General features: G+C 38.4%; 1 protein-coding gene across 2 annotated transcripts in view; it reads right to left on the reverse strand.

The window, feature by feature from the left end:
• CD200R1 (CD200 receptor 1) overlaps nucleotides 1-10,761 on the reverse strand; it is a 58,459-nt gene extending 47,698 nt beyond the window's left edge. Inside the window, exons 1-2 of one of the 2 annotated variants that reach the window (XM_055381613.2) lie at nucleotides 10,576-10,761; nucleotides 9,292-9,610 (exon numbers count right to left, since the gene is read on the reverse strand). In XM_055381613.2, coding sequence (XP_055237588.2) covers nucleotides 9,292-9,358 — 67 coding nt within the window. In that variant the 5' untranslated portion in view covers nucleotides 9,359-9,610; nucleotides 10,576-10,761. Of the gene's footprint in view, nucleotides 1-9,291; nucleotides 9,611-10,575 lie in introns of those variants that run through there. The other variant, XM_063704028.1, reaches the window with a different exon arrangement.
• Between the last annotated feature and the right edge of the window lie 2,288 nt (nucleotides 10,762-13,049).

Below are 13,049 nucleotides of genomic sequence, written 5' to 3' on the forward strand. Positions count from 1 at the left end.
TCATGCCTGTAATCCCAGCACTCTGGGAGGCCGAGGCAGGTGGATCATGAGGTCAACAGATCGAGACCATCCTGGACAACATGGTGAAACTCCGTCTCTACTAAAAATACAAAAATTAGCTGGGCATAGTGGCACATGCCTGTAGTCCCAGCTCCTCGGGAGGCTAAGGTAGGAGAATTGCTTGAACCCAGGAGGCAGAGGTTGCAGTTAGCCGAGATCGCACCACTGCACTCGAGCCTGGCGACAGAGTGAGACTCCATCTCAAAAGAAAAAAAAAAGATATTTAATAATAAAGGGGAACACAGCATGTTTGTAGACAGAAAGAGGGAGAGCCAGAAGTTACTAGAATGAGGAAGCTAACTGGTCAGGCAGGATCCCAGAGGTACTAGAAGGAATGAGACAAAAAAGCAGGTTTGCTTTTGAAAAGATTGATATTTCATCTCTGAGAGGGGAACAAAAAGGTTAAGAATTATTACAGACACAAGAAACATTTTGAGGAAGCAGGTTAACAAACACTTGTTAGTACCTACTTAGTGGCAAGTAGCTCGGCAGAGCTCAGGGAATGGCAGCTTGAGTGAGGCAAGGTTCCTGCTCTCAGAAACCTTACCATTTGTGGACATTAAAGAAGTCCACACTGGACAATGGTAAATCAGGAGGTGAGAAGCTGTCTGCAAAGGAAATGAGGATAGTTGGGGTGATGAGGAAACTAGGAAAGACCTAGAGCAGTGTTCTGAACCCTGGCACCCATCAGAATACCCTGAAAAGACTTGTGAAAGTCTAGATCCCTATACACTGGAAAAGTCTGATTAAGCAGGCTTAAGCTCTATAGGCAATTTTAGGCTCTATAGGGAGTTCTGTCTGGCAACTACCTTAAAATCACTGGTTTAGAACCATCCCTGGGGAACAACTAGGGAAGAGCCAATTAAAGATAAGTAGGATAATTTTGTGAAGAATAAAAATAGCTAGATTTTATTATTGGGGATCTGTAAACATTTACCATTTGGACATTTTTTTCAGCACCACAAAATGAATCAAATTATCAGCACCACAAAATGAATCATATAACCAGATATTCTCATATTATGTAATGGATAAACCTTTAGGAAAAGGTAGCATTCATGGTAAAGTAACAAAATGGCAGAGAAAAAGAAAAGAAATTACTGAACACCTTAAAACTACATAAACACATACTGGTTGGAAAAATATTTCTTCCAAATCACTGAATTTTCTCAAATAATATCCTTTGAACACATTCAGGTTTCCCCTATGTTGGTAGAAAAAAAAAAAACTTTATTAGATGCTTACTTCCCCTTCTAGCTAGGATCCCTTCTCCTTTCTTTGCTGCCTAACTTCTAGAATGAGTGGTCTGTGCCCACAGCCTCAATTTCCTTCCCACCCACTCCCTCCTCAATACCAGCAATCTCGCTGCTCCCACGTCTATCTACTCAAACTGCAATTTTCAAGGTCACCAGCCCTTTTATAGTCAAGCTTTTGGCCTCTTTTCAGTGCTGGTGTTCCTAAGTTGTTGATGGATTTTAACACAATTAACCACTTTCTTCTCCTTCTAAAACCCCTTTCCTAGCCTTCCCACTACACCCATGCATTCCCTTCTCTGTCTCTTTCCCTATCTTCACTGCCTCCTCCCATATATTTTCTACAAGCTATCTTTCTCCTTGGGCATTGTAATGTCAGTATTCACCAAAGTCTCAGCTGCTTTTTCTCTTTACACTTTCTCTCCTCTTGCTCCTCAACCCCTTGAACTTCAGCTAGATCTCTATACAGGTGATTTCCTCTTGTTTTCACCACTCCAGTCATAGTTTAGCTCCCTCTGTCCTTCATTAAGCCTGTTTGACCTGCCTGGAATGTTTATCCCTCAACTCTTCTTACCTCGCTGTTTCTGTTCATCTTCATCTTAAACATCACTTCCTTGGAGGAGCCTAACTTGATCCTCAAACCAGATTAGACTCACCAATTACACATTTCTATGTCACCCTATATTTATCCTTATGCACTTGTGCATTGTTTAATTATTTGCAGTAATTGATTTAATATCTATCTTTCCCACCAGATTTAAATTCCATGAGAGCAGGACCTATGTCTGTCTTGATCAAATGTCCACAGCATGAAGCACAGTGACTGATACATGACAGACACTCTAAATTACTGGCTGACAGAATAACCCACCCACATTTTAGCTTTGACTTATTTTTCCTAAGCAAGAATCTCAAACATTTAGCTGAAATTTGTCCCCACTTGAATACTTGCTGTCATTTCAAGTGTATCACATCTAAAAGACATAGATTTTCTCCCACACACTTGCCCCATCCCTTTCCCCTCTAATTTTTGTACTATGAAGGTGTTCAAAACTCAGCTCACACCCCAGAAAGCTGTTTGATATGATTAGCAATCCCACATACACACTTGGGCTTTATTTGCCCCACGTATAAAATGAAAGATTTTTAATTTGAAGGTTCCTAAAGTACTTCCTTTGTGAAGGCTTTATACTTCTTAATAGTGTCATATATCTTCATTTCACAAATGAGGAAATTACTGTCAAAAGAAGTTAAGCAATTTCTAAAGATGAAACAGCTAGTGGTTAGAATTACATAACTGATCTTTAGACCCAACACAGAGTTATATTCGTATTTAGAAATTGGTATCTATTGGTATCTAAATTAGTGTCTAGAAATTTTACTAGAAATTATGGGAAAGAAGAACGAAATTTTACTGAGAAAAGTGAAATGTACCAAAACATTCAATGCATGGGAAACATTTAGAAAGCAAAAAAGCATAATAATATATTCAGTCTTAACATCCAAGACAATATAACCACTAAGTCAATATTAGTTGTAAAAATACAATAATATTTTAAAATATGTATATTTGAAGAAAGTTTCACTTCTTTATGGGCCAGTGAGTTTCCACAGGTAAGAACTACAAATTGTGGACAAAATATAAAAACAACTACCTGAGGTTACTGGAAAGTGGAGGAAGCAGAAAAATTTTTGAAGCGTGTCAATGCTTGGAAGAAGGAAATAGGGGATCAGAGTTGTGGGTGTAGGTTCCCATTATTTCCCCATTTTTACTGATGTTAGTCCCAGAGCGGGCTGCAGATGATACCACATTAGGCAGCTACTCTAACGGAAAGCCCACAGTTTTCTGAAGAACCAGCAGGCAGATTTTAGGGCAACTTTACTCTCTGAAAGTGACAGAGTCAGAGTAAAAGAGTTCCAAATTCTGCATACACTCTACCCATATCTCTGATGACTCTAAACCACACATTGCAGGTCACAGTCAAAGCAGATTAGCTACCAGTAAAAGAACTCAGATTTGAGATGCTGTCCAAGGGGTAGAGTTTGCAGTTTGGGTCCAACCAAGTAAAATATCAACACAGCAATATAACAGAACCTGTGCAACATTCAAAACCCAAATAAAACTATTTAATTTACAAAGAACCAAGAAAATGTGGCCTATTCTTAGGAGAAAATACATTAAGGGAGACTAACAACTTCAAGTTGACCCAGACACTCGCATTCTCAGACAAGAGTCTTACAGCAACATTCAGCTATGCTTAGTGACATAAAGAAATATATACTCAACAATGAATGACTAAAAACACAGAAAAATCTCAGTAGAGAAAAAAAACTTTTAACAAATAAATGGAAATCTTAAAATTGAAAAATACAATATCTAAAATAATATATTAACTAGGGCTTTACAGAAGAAGAGGAGAAAGGAAATTGTAATTGTCAGTGAACTTGAATATATAGCAATAGCAATTATTCAATCAAAAGAACAGAAAGACAAGATATTGGGGAAAATATGTATAAAAAGAGAACTGAGAACTAAGAGAACTCCTCACTAGCAGACCTACACTACTAGAAACAATAACAGAAATTATTCAGGATGAAAGAAAATAATACCAGGTAGAAACTTGGAAATTCAAGAAGGAATTAAGAGTATTAGAAATGACAACTAGAGTGGACATAGTATGTGCCACCAACAATTGCCTTTGACTTTTTGTTCCTGCCACTAGGATCACTGTCAACAGACAGTCTTCAGTTTTCAGCCTCTCCAGGGATGACTTCAGTTACTTTGACCAAAGTCAGACCCTTTCCAGGGGAGCCCATATCCAATGACTGATTTAGATGGAGTTATAAAGGACCAGCCATTTTTATTCAATGCAGGGCCTCTCTAAGGCCAATCTAGCTCCTGAGCTCCCTGTGGGGTCAGTGAGGGTGTCAGTTGGTTGAGATTGCAGGTAGACTTCTCCCTCTGTTCACAAGCATACTGTACACAAAACTCTATCTCAGAGTCTAATTTCCAAGAGAACCTGCAACAGCATCAATAACTTAAAGTAACAGACATTTTTGAAGAAAATTATTTCTTCAAAAGTGGAAAAACTGGCCAGGTACAGTGACTCACGCCTGTAATTCCAACACTTTGGGATGCCAAGGCAGGAGCATTGCTTGAACCCAGGAGTTCAAGACCAGCCTGGGCAACATGGGAAAACCCTGTCTTTACAAAAAATACAAAAAAAAATTAGCCTGGCGTGGTGGTGCACACCTGTAGTCCCAGCTACTTGGGAGTCTGAAACAGGAGGATAACCTGAGACTGGGAGGTCAAGACTGCAGTAAGCCATGATTGCACCACTGCGCTCCAGCCTGAGTGATAGATAGAGTAAGACCCTGTCTCAAAAAAGAAATAGAAAAACTTTTAGCCCTGCTTTAATCCTGGAACTTTTTGGTATTGCTTTCCTTAAAGATTTTGGTCTTAGAATGGGGTCTAGGCATATAAATTCTATCTAGAAAAACTCTGAAGTTGTTGCTTAGTGTTAATGCATGAACAATGTCAATTCTTCCTGGGGGGAAAAAGGGCTGATTGTGACTGTGTCTATTATATGAATTATATAAATCAGTGATGTTTATTACCATTATTATTATTTAAAAAGTAATGATTGTTGACTTGATTCTTAGGGCCTACTAGCATCACAGAGTCCAAAGCTATTTTATAACCACAGATCTGCTCCCAAATCCCACTCAGCAATTGACAAATGTATGTGAGTGATAATATGGCAGAAGAGGTAAAAATATGTTGATGGCTACTACATTTTAATCAATGTATAGGTTAATTTTTCAGACACAACATAAAATCAAACAACAACGGGGTCATTTTATTAACTAAACACCATTAACTGAAATATTCATGACCTTATTGGGAGGAAATTTATCTACGGTAAACTCTCTCATTTGTTCCCATTACCTTATTGCCATCCTCAACCTACTAACATCCCTCCCTCTATCTAATGTCTCATCTTAATCCTCAATTTCAGAAGAGTATCTCCTCCTACATGAGGTTAAGCACTCAATTGATACTCCACTTTGGCTCCCTTCCTGTCTCTTCTCAGATCTTCCTATCTTTTATAGACTGGAAAGAGATAAGTATGGTTCTTAGAGCCCAAACTCAAATATCTCTAGCGCTTATTCTATTGTTGTCCGTATGTTTATTCTGTTCGTGGGATGGATCATCTACTTCATGAATGATTCACAAACACTAGAGTTTTCTATACAGTCATCCCTCAGTGTCCTTGGGGGATTAGTTCTAGGACCCCCAGAGACAGCAAAATTCAAGGATGCTCAAATCCCTATATATAAAATGGTGTAGTATTTCATATAACCTATGTACAATCTCTCACATACTTTCAATCATCTCTAGATTGCTTATAATACCTAATACAATGTAAATAATATATAAGTAGCTATTATATTGAATTATTTAGGAAATGACAAGAGCAAAATCTGTACATGTTCAGTACTAATGAAATCATCTATTTTTTCCCTTTATATTTTCAACTGAAGTTGGTTGAATCCAGGGATGCAATACAGAGGGCTGACTGTATTTCCAAGTATCTGTAGGAATTTTCTTCCTACTTGTCCTCCCTTCCTATACTGAATTTAATATCTTCCTCCACAATGAAACTCCCTTCTCAGTCACACATATACCTCAGCGGCATCACAGAACTTTTTTCAAATGAGAACCCCAGGGCAGAAGCTCTTGACTCATGTTTCAAAATAAATATTTTACCTAGTGCCATCGCCACTCAATGGGACACTGTTACCACATTATTCTCCAAAAAATCCTACTTAATTATAAATTTTCCTGTTCACCAAAGAACAGGTGGTTCCTCATTGTCTACTGACTAATACCCAGGTTCTTTAATTTAGCTATTAAGGACCCCCAAAATCCAGCCTTATTTCCTACTATCATTTAACACACAACCTCTGTTCCTGCAAGCTACAGCTCTTTCTCTCTCTGAAGCACCTTGCATTTGCACATGCTACACATCCCATCCTTCCAATTCCTTTCTCTGCATTTCCCCATTTATCCAAACCTGTCATTCAAAGCCTAGCTCAAGACCCATCTCCATAAAATCCTCCACAACTCCAACCCACTGTAATTTCTCCCTCCTTTACATTTGCACTAGTTTCATATACAATTTCAAGATTTACTGATTTTAAATGTTCACCAATCGTTTCATCTTACCTTTGTCTTTCTAATTTAGATTACTAATAACTTTTAGGCACTATTCTACACACACACAGACATTAATAAGGAATTTTAATTAATTTATTAATTGCTTAAGCATGAACATTTAGAGAAAAACACACCTATAAATTATTATAATATGTAAATTCACAAATACGCAAACTAGAAAAGGAAGATAGGACTAAAATTATTAATAAGGACAAAACCCTTCTTTTGCACAATTGTTCTGAATCTTTTTCCATTGTTTGCAAATCTGCCAAAGCTACCTTAGAGCCCTGTCTTGATTTTTATCTCCTCTTCTTGTTACTGCCTGTCCTCTAGTGGAAGACAACAATAAATGAATAAAAATTAGCCCAAAGAAGGAAACAAGGGAAGGGTTCCTTTTTAGTAACTCATAATCACAAAATCAGTAACTTTTTTAAAAGATGGAATAATTTTAATTGGAACACCAAAATATAATTTGAACACACACACAAAAATCTAGAAGACAATAGGGCTAAAAAAAGGAGGAAGAAGTGGCACAGGGTACGGGGAGTGTCCGGGAAGGGGACCAGGTACAAGGTTGGGAATATAGGTCTGATGTACACAATTCAGGTTGTTTTTATTTTTCCCCTTAGGTTTTTTCTGGATAAATCTTGTTTACTAACTGCCAAGCTGCTTGAAGTTATAAGCAAATAAGTAGACAAAAAGAAAATAGGGAAACCAAATGAATACTATGTTTTACATTTAAGTCATTAGCTCCCTTGTTCCTTTGTGAATTTACCTTGTACAAAGCGAGTTCTTTCTGTTTGGCAGTATTAATAACATAGCAGTTTTAGCAATAAAGACATAAAGTCATATTTCCCCAAGTGGTATGCTTCTCATTATTCTAAATCATGTCATGGTTAACCTATCACACCAAATCACTACATGTAAAGTAATATGCTTTTTTAAATCTTGATTTTAAACATTTAATAACTTTACAATAACATAAGCATAGACTTCATAGATCTGCTATATGTAGTCTTTCCTAGTTGTGTTCAGAAATAGTTTTAAAATTTAAACCTTTCAACCTTTAAAATTGAAAATTATAAATTATGTTTTAATCATTTTTTTTCCTTTTCCCAGGAGTAACAGTGCAATTTGACATAAACAGCTCCTTGCCTATCTGGCTGCCCCAGCCAAGCTGGGTCCTACACAAGTTGCTATAAGAGCTTTCTACAACAAGATCTGAACTACTGAAAGATTCAGATCACTTGACTTTTTAGGTGAGTAACAGTCTATTAAGGCTAAAACTAAGTATTGGCTTGACTTTTTTCGCTGATGCTCTTCAGTGAAAAGCACAATGGTTAAATAATGAGGAAAATTGCCCACTCAAATGTTTATTAGTGGTGCTTACTGATGTATATCATTACTGATTGTGATTCTGGCACATACTAGTCATATCTAACCTTGGCCAAATCATTTCACCTCTCTACGCCTCCATTTCTACCTTTGTAAAATGGAGAGGTGTCTTCCATGTCTACCTCACTGGGTTGCTGTGCAGATCAAAGGGAAAAAAAATGTGAAAATTCTCAATAGAAAGGTACAGTCAAAGAGTATAGTTATTTTGCATGTGTTCACTAGTAAGATTAACATGCGGAAAGAAGATTTTTTGCTGGAAGATAAGCAGCATTTTAAAGTCATTCAGAAATGAGGAAAAATACCTTTTCTTCTTTCAATTATCAAATTATAACATTTAAAACCAACTACACTCTTCCCTTGCAGCTGCTCTGTCTACCAAAAGTGAAACCTGAAAACTCCCTCCCACACCAACTCCTACCAACCTTCTACAGTGAAACCAGGACACCCCCACAGTGGCCCAAGTTCTCTATAACTTCTATAGGAACCTAGATGTTGAAGAGTCTGTTCTCTAACTCGTAGTGTCTCTTACAGCCCACACATCTTGAAGATAAATACAGACATACATCACAGACGCACCACTGTAACTGTAGGCATATTATATTTTTGAAGTGCCTAATCATCGAAAGTGACAGAAAGCAATAAACTGTCCTAATCTATGCCACTGGCAATGTGGACCTAAATGAGTTAGCGTTCTTATCTTAAAAAAAAAAAATTAAGAGAGAAGAGGCTGGGTGCAGTGGCTCATGCCTGTAATCCCAATGCTTTGGGAGTCTGAGGTGGGAGAATTGCTTGAAGCCGGGAGCTCAAGACCAGCATGGACAATATAGCAAGACTCTATCTCTACCAAAAATTTTAAAAATTAGCCAAGCATAGTGGCGCATATCTGTAGTCCTAGACACTCAGGAGGCTGAGTGGGAGGACTGCTTGAGACCTGGAGTTACAGGCTGCAGTGAGCTATGATTGCACCACTGCACTCCAGCCTGGGCAACAGAGCAAGACCCTGTCTCAAAAAAGGGGGTTGGGGAAGAGAATAAGATAAAGAGAACCTAACTGACTTTGATTGCTGCTAGTATGTATTTGATTTATCCTGCCTTGCTCAAAAAACAGGAGGAAATAAGGAAATGGGCAGTAAGACAAATTATAGAGCTCTGTATATTATAGTAGGACACAAAGTAAAACAAGCAAGACACCGGAAAAAAGGATAATAAAGTAAACTAGATATGGGAGTAACCCATATTTAGCAACCCCCTATATCTATTATTGCAATTGATTTGTATTGCCCCAGAAGAAAGACAAAAAATAAACTCAGGAAGAGCTGAGACCAGGTTTCTCACTGTTCTCCCAAAGAGAATTCAAACTTACCAGCCACTAAGAAGATAGTCAAAATCAACAGTAGCCCTAGGTTAGCAGTTCTCCAAGGGCAGAGCATTTCTGTTTTCTCTTTTTCTGCCCTTCACTCAGTACTTTTCCTCCACACAGGTACAGAAGGAACTGTGCGCATGGTGAGACCCTCTCTGGTCAACTTCTCGGTACAGGATCCTCTTACCCCATCAACAGTGGGGCACTCCCTTCCTTCTAGCCCCTTCCTTCACGTCTATGTGGTTTAGCCTGATTAGTAACTTGGACGAACAGAAGCTTTTCTCTGGAACTTGACACAGCAATAGATTTCCTGTATGAAGCCCTGAAGCAAAGACGGAGGAAGCAGATTGATTGAATTATCTCTCAGCTCATTGGTTCTCCTCTCACTTCTGCTGTACACAGACAAACTTTACAGTAAGGCATTGAACGTGTCCAAGATAAACAGATTTGTCTAAACTTGCACTAAAAAGTAAAACAGAATATTGATCTACTTCGGCCCATCCTTGTAAATTTCCCAATTATGATAACTTTTACAGGCTTTCTCCAGGTTGAAGAGCTTAACGGCCTTAGTATTTGAGTCTGGAATACAATATGTTTTCTTGAAAATTATTGTGTGAAATTCCTGTCTATAATGGGAGTCAACACACAATCCTGTAAACATCATATGTATATTAGTTTCCTATTGCTACTGTAATAAATTACCACAAACTCAGTGACTTAACACAACACAACATTTATCACCTTACAGTTCTGGTGATCAGAAGTCTGAAATGGATCTTAGGGGACTAAAATCAGGGTGTTGGAAGGGCTGCACTCCATCTGGAGGCTCGGGCAGAATTTGCTCCCTGCCTTTTCCAGCGATTTGAGAATGCCTGCATTTCTTGGCTTGTAGCTACATCATTCGGACCTCTGGTCCACTGTCACATCTTCTCTGACTGTGACCCTTCTGCCTCCCTTTTATAAAGACCTTGTGATTATTTTTGGTCCACCCAAATAATCCAACATGATCTAATTTCAAGATCTTAATTTAATCACATCTGCAAAGTCCTTTTTGCCACACAAGGTAACATTCACAGGTTTCAGTAATTCGGACATAGGTATCTACCTTGTTGGGGGTGAGGGCATTCTGTTTATCAGAACTCAGTACTTATTGCCATTCAGTTTCACCTCTGGAAAATTAGACTGATCATTTTAACCAAATTACAAATAATCACCCATCTCTTAGTTGCCACACATCTGAAATTCAGACTCCCCCTCACCAAAAAAAACAAAAAACCTCTTCCTTACCTTTGCTAGTTACTATGTTACTATGCTTTTAAGTTATGTCTGAGAGAGGGAAAAATCTTCTATGTGCTGAGAATTTTCTACCCCAAGGCAAAACTGTACAGGAAGGGGAAGAAAACATTGCAAACAGGAAAAAGATTAAACAGCATGCATTTTTTTTCTCAGTTAGCAGTTTCATCTTCCTTCTTGCCAAACATTATAAATATTTCCCCCCTTCCCCTTCTCAAGCTTTTTTTTCCAGTTAATTAATTTGATGAAGACAGTGAAATCAGGTCCTTGAGGGCATGGAACACTTAAGGGTATGAGCTATGACAATGGGAAGACCAAAACAAAAATGTCTTCTCTTCTGTCTAATGTTTCACCAGGTGTCAGAAAATTAGTGAGAATACATCATTTAAAATACAGATAATGTTCTGGTTTTCCACTACATAGAAGTTAAAGTTGGCCAGGAGTAGTGGCTCATGCCTGTAATCTTAGCACATTGGGAGGCCGAGGCGGGCAGATTGCCTGAGCTCAGGAGTTCGAGACCAGCCTGGGCAACATGACAAAACTCCAAACTCCATCTCTACTTAAAAAAAAAAAAAAAATTAGCCAGGTGTGATAGCACTCATCTGTAGTCCCAGCTACTTGGGAGGCTGAGGCATGAGAATCGCTTGAACCCAGGAGGCAGAGGTTGCAGTGAGCAGAGAGAAGTTAAAGTTAAAATTCACACTCGCTTAGGATACAGATAGACATAGGGTTAAGTCTCTGTTGTGCAATTACTAGTCCGGTGATACTGGGAAAGTTTCTTACTCAAGTCTGTATCTGTTTATATTATATTGACATTAGCTTTTTCTCATGTCATCAAAAATTCTTGGAGATCATTTATTTTAATATCTGCTCAATGACATAGCCAAAACTAAACCACAGAAAGGCTAAATGGCCTGTGGCCTCAAAACAACTTGTTGGCACAGCTGGGAATAAAATGTGTTATATTTCGTAGCCCTGTGTTCTTTTCACTCAACTCCTCTACTTTGAAATTTCAGGCAACAACTTTCATAGACACACTCCAATGCACTCACCTGAGGTCAGACCACAATCTGCAATCAGCAGTTTAAGAATCAAGTGATGGGTATCAAAAACCATAAAATTCACTAAATAGATTTGGCAGGATGACAGTTTCTCTCCCTGGTCCCTCATCCTCTCCACCCCCAAATCACATGCCTGTAACCTCTCAACTCCCATCTTCTACCTTTTATGGACCGTGACTGTTTAAAACAATAAAGGGACTAAAAGTTTGTTAACATAATCATCCTCTAAAGACACGCCATGAAAGTCAGTATAATAAGAGAAAGATGTGTCTGGTAAACACACCTCTCTAAAAAATCTAAAGGCCCCAAATTCTCCCTGGTTGGGGCCCTTGGGCACAGGACCCAGGAAGCAAAGCAAAAGAGTGAAAAAGGATCAAGAAACAGGTGTCATTCAAACCAAACCCAAACCTTTTACTCTACCAGTTTTCCAATTCTCCTTCAATAATACCAGATAAGAATCATAGCATAAGAGAAACAAACAGGACAATGTAATGCCAGTTAATGTTGTAGCCAAAACAAAAAGACAGAGAAACTTTAGTAAATTAGAACTACTTTAGGCCATAATGCCCCCAAACCAGCATGGCTGGTTTACTCAATTTATCAATTGCAATAAACTGAAAATTGATGTAATAACTATAAATGTTGTTGAAGTAAACTTCTTCCAATCAGGTGTATATCTTTCTCTCCAATGTCAGATTCAGACTTAGCCACACTGAAACCATTTAAGATGAAATGTTGCAGCCTTGCTCTTGGGATTCCTCCCCATTATGTAGAAGATTTGCATGGCTCTTGAATACTTACTTCAAAGATTCTATGGACTTTTACTCCTGACTTCTCGTTCCCGGGACCCTTTGCTCCCCAGTACCATTGCCGACTCATTCACCTCTTATATTTGAGTCTTGACTGCCGAGAACTTCAGCACCTGCCTGCCCTTCCTACCATAGCTGAATTTTCTGGATGTGCATTCTTGCAAAATGGGCCAATAACTACTTGCCTTGTCACTGTTACTTTTGGTGAACTCTCTGGCTTAGATATCTGGCCTGACTTACCCTTCTATACATTTGCATGTGTGCACACACAAACATAACACACACACACACGTTCACACAAATATACTAGCTAAACACTTAGTCCTAATTCCCTCAATCTACTCTGTCCTACTGCTAGCCAAGTGGTAACATGCCAATTTCACAGAGGTAAAAAGAACAATACCTAATAGTCTAAAGAATTTCAAGGGACTCAAACTCTACAGCACTCCACTCTTGTCTTTACTTCCTCTCTGCTCCCTTTTAAAATAACTACAGATCTGAATCTAATGAATTACCACAGAAATGCTATAATTCAACATACAGTTGCATAAAAAGACTGCTTTCCTGGCCATATTCCATTTTCTAGTTTCCAATTCAC

The sequence above is a fragment of the Gorilla gorilla genome, chromosome 2, assembly GCF_029281585.2.
Source record: "Gorilla gorilla gorilla isolate KB3781 chromosome 2, NHGRI_mGorGor1-v2.1_pri, whole genome shotgun sequence".
Taxonomy (NCBI): domain Eukaryota; kingdom Metazoa; phylum Chordata; class Mammalia; order Primates; family Hominidae; genus Gorilla; species Gorilla gorilla.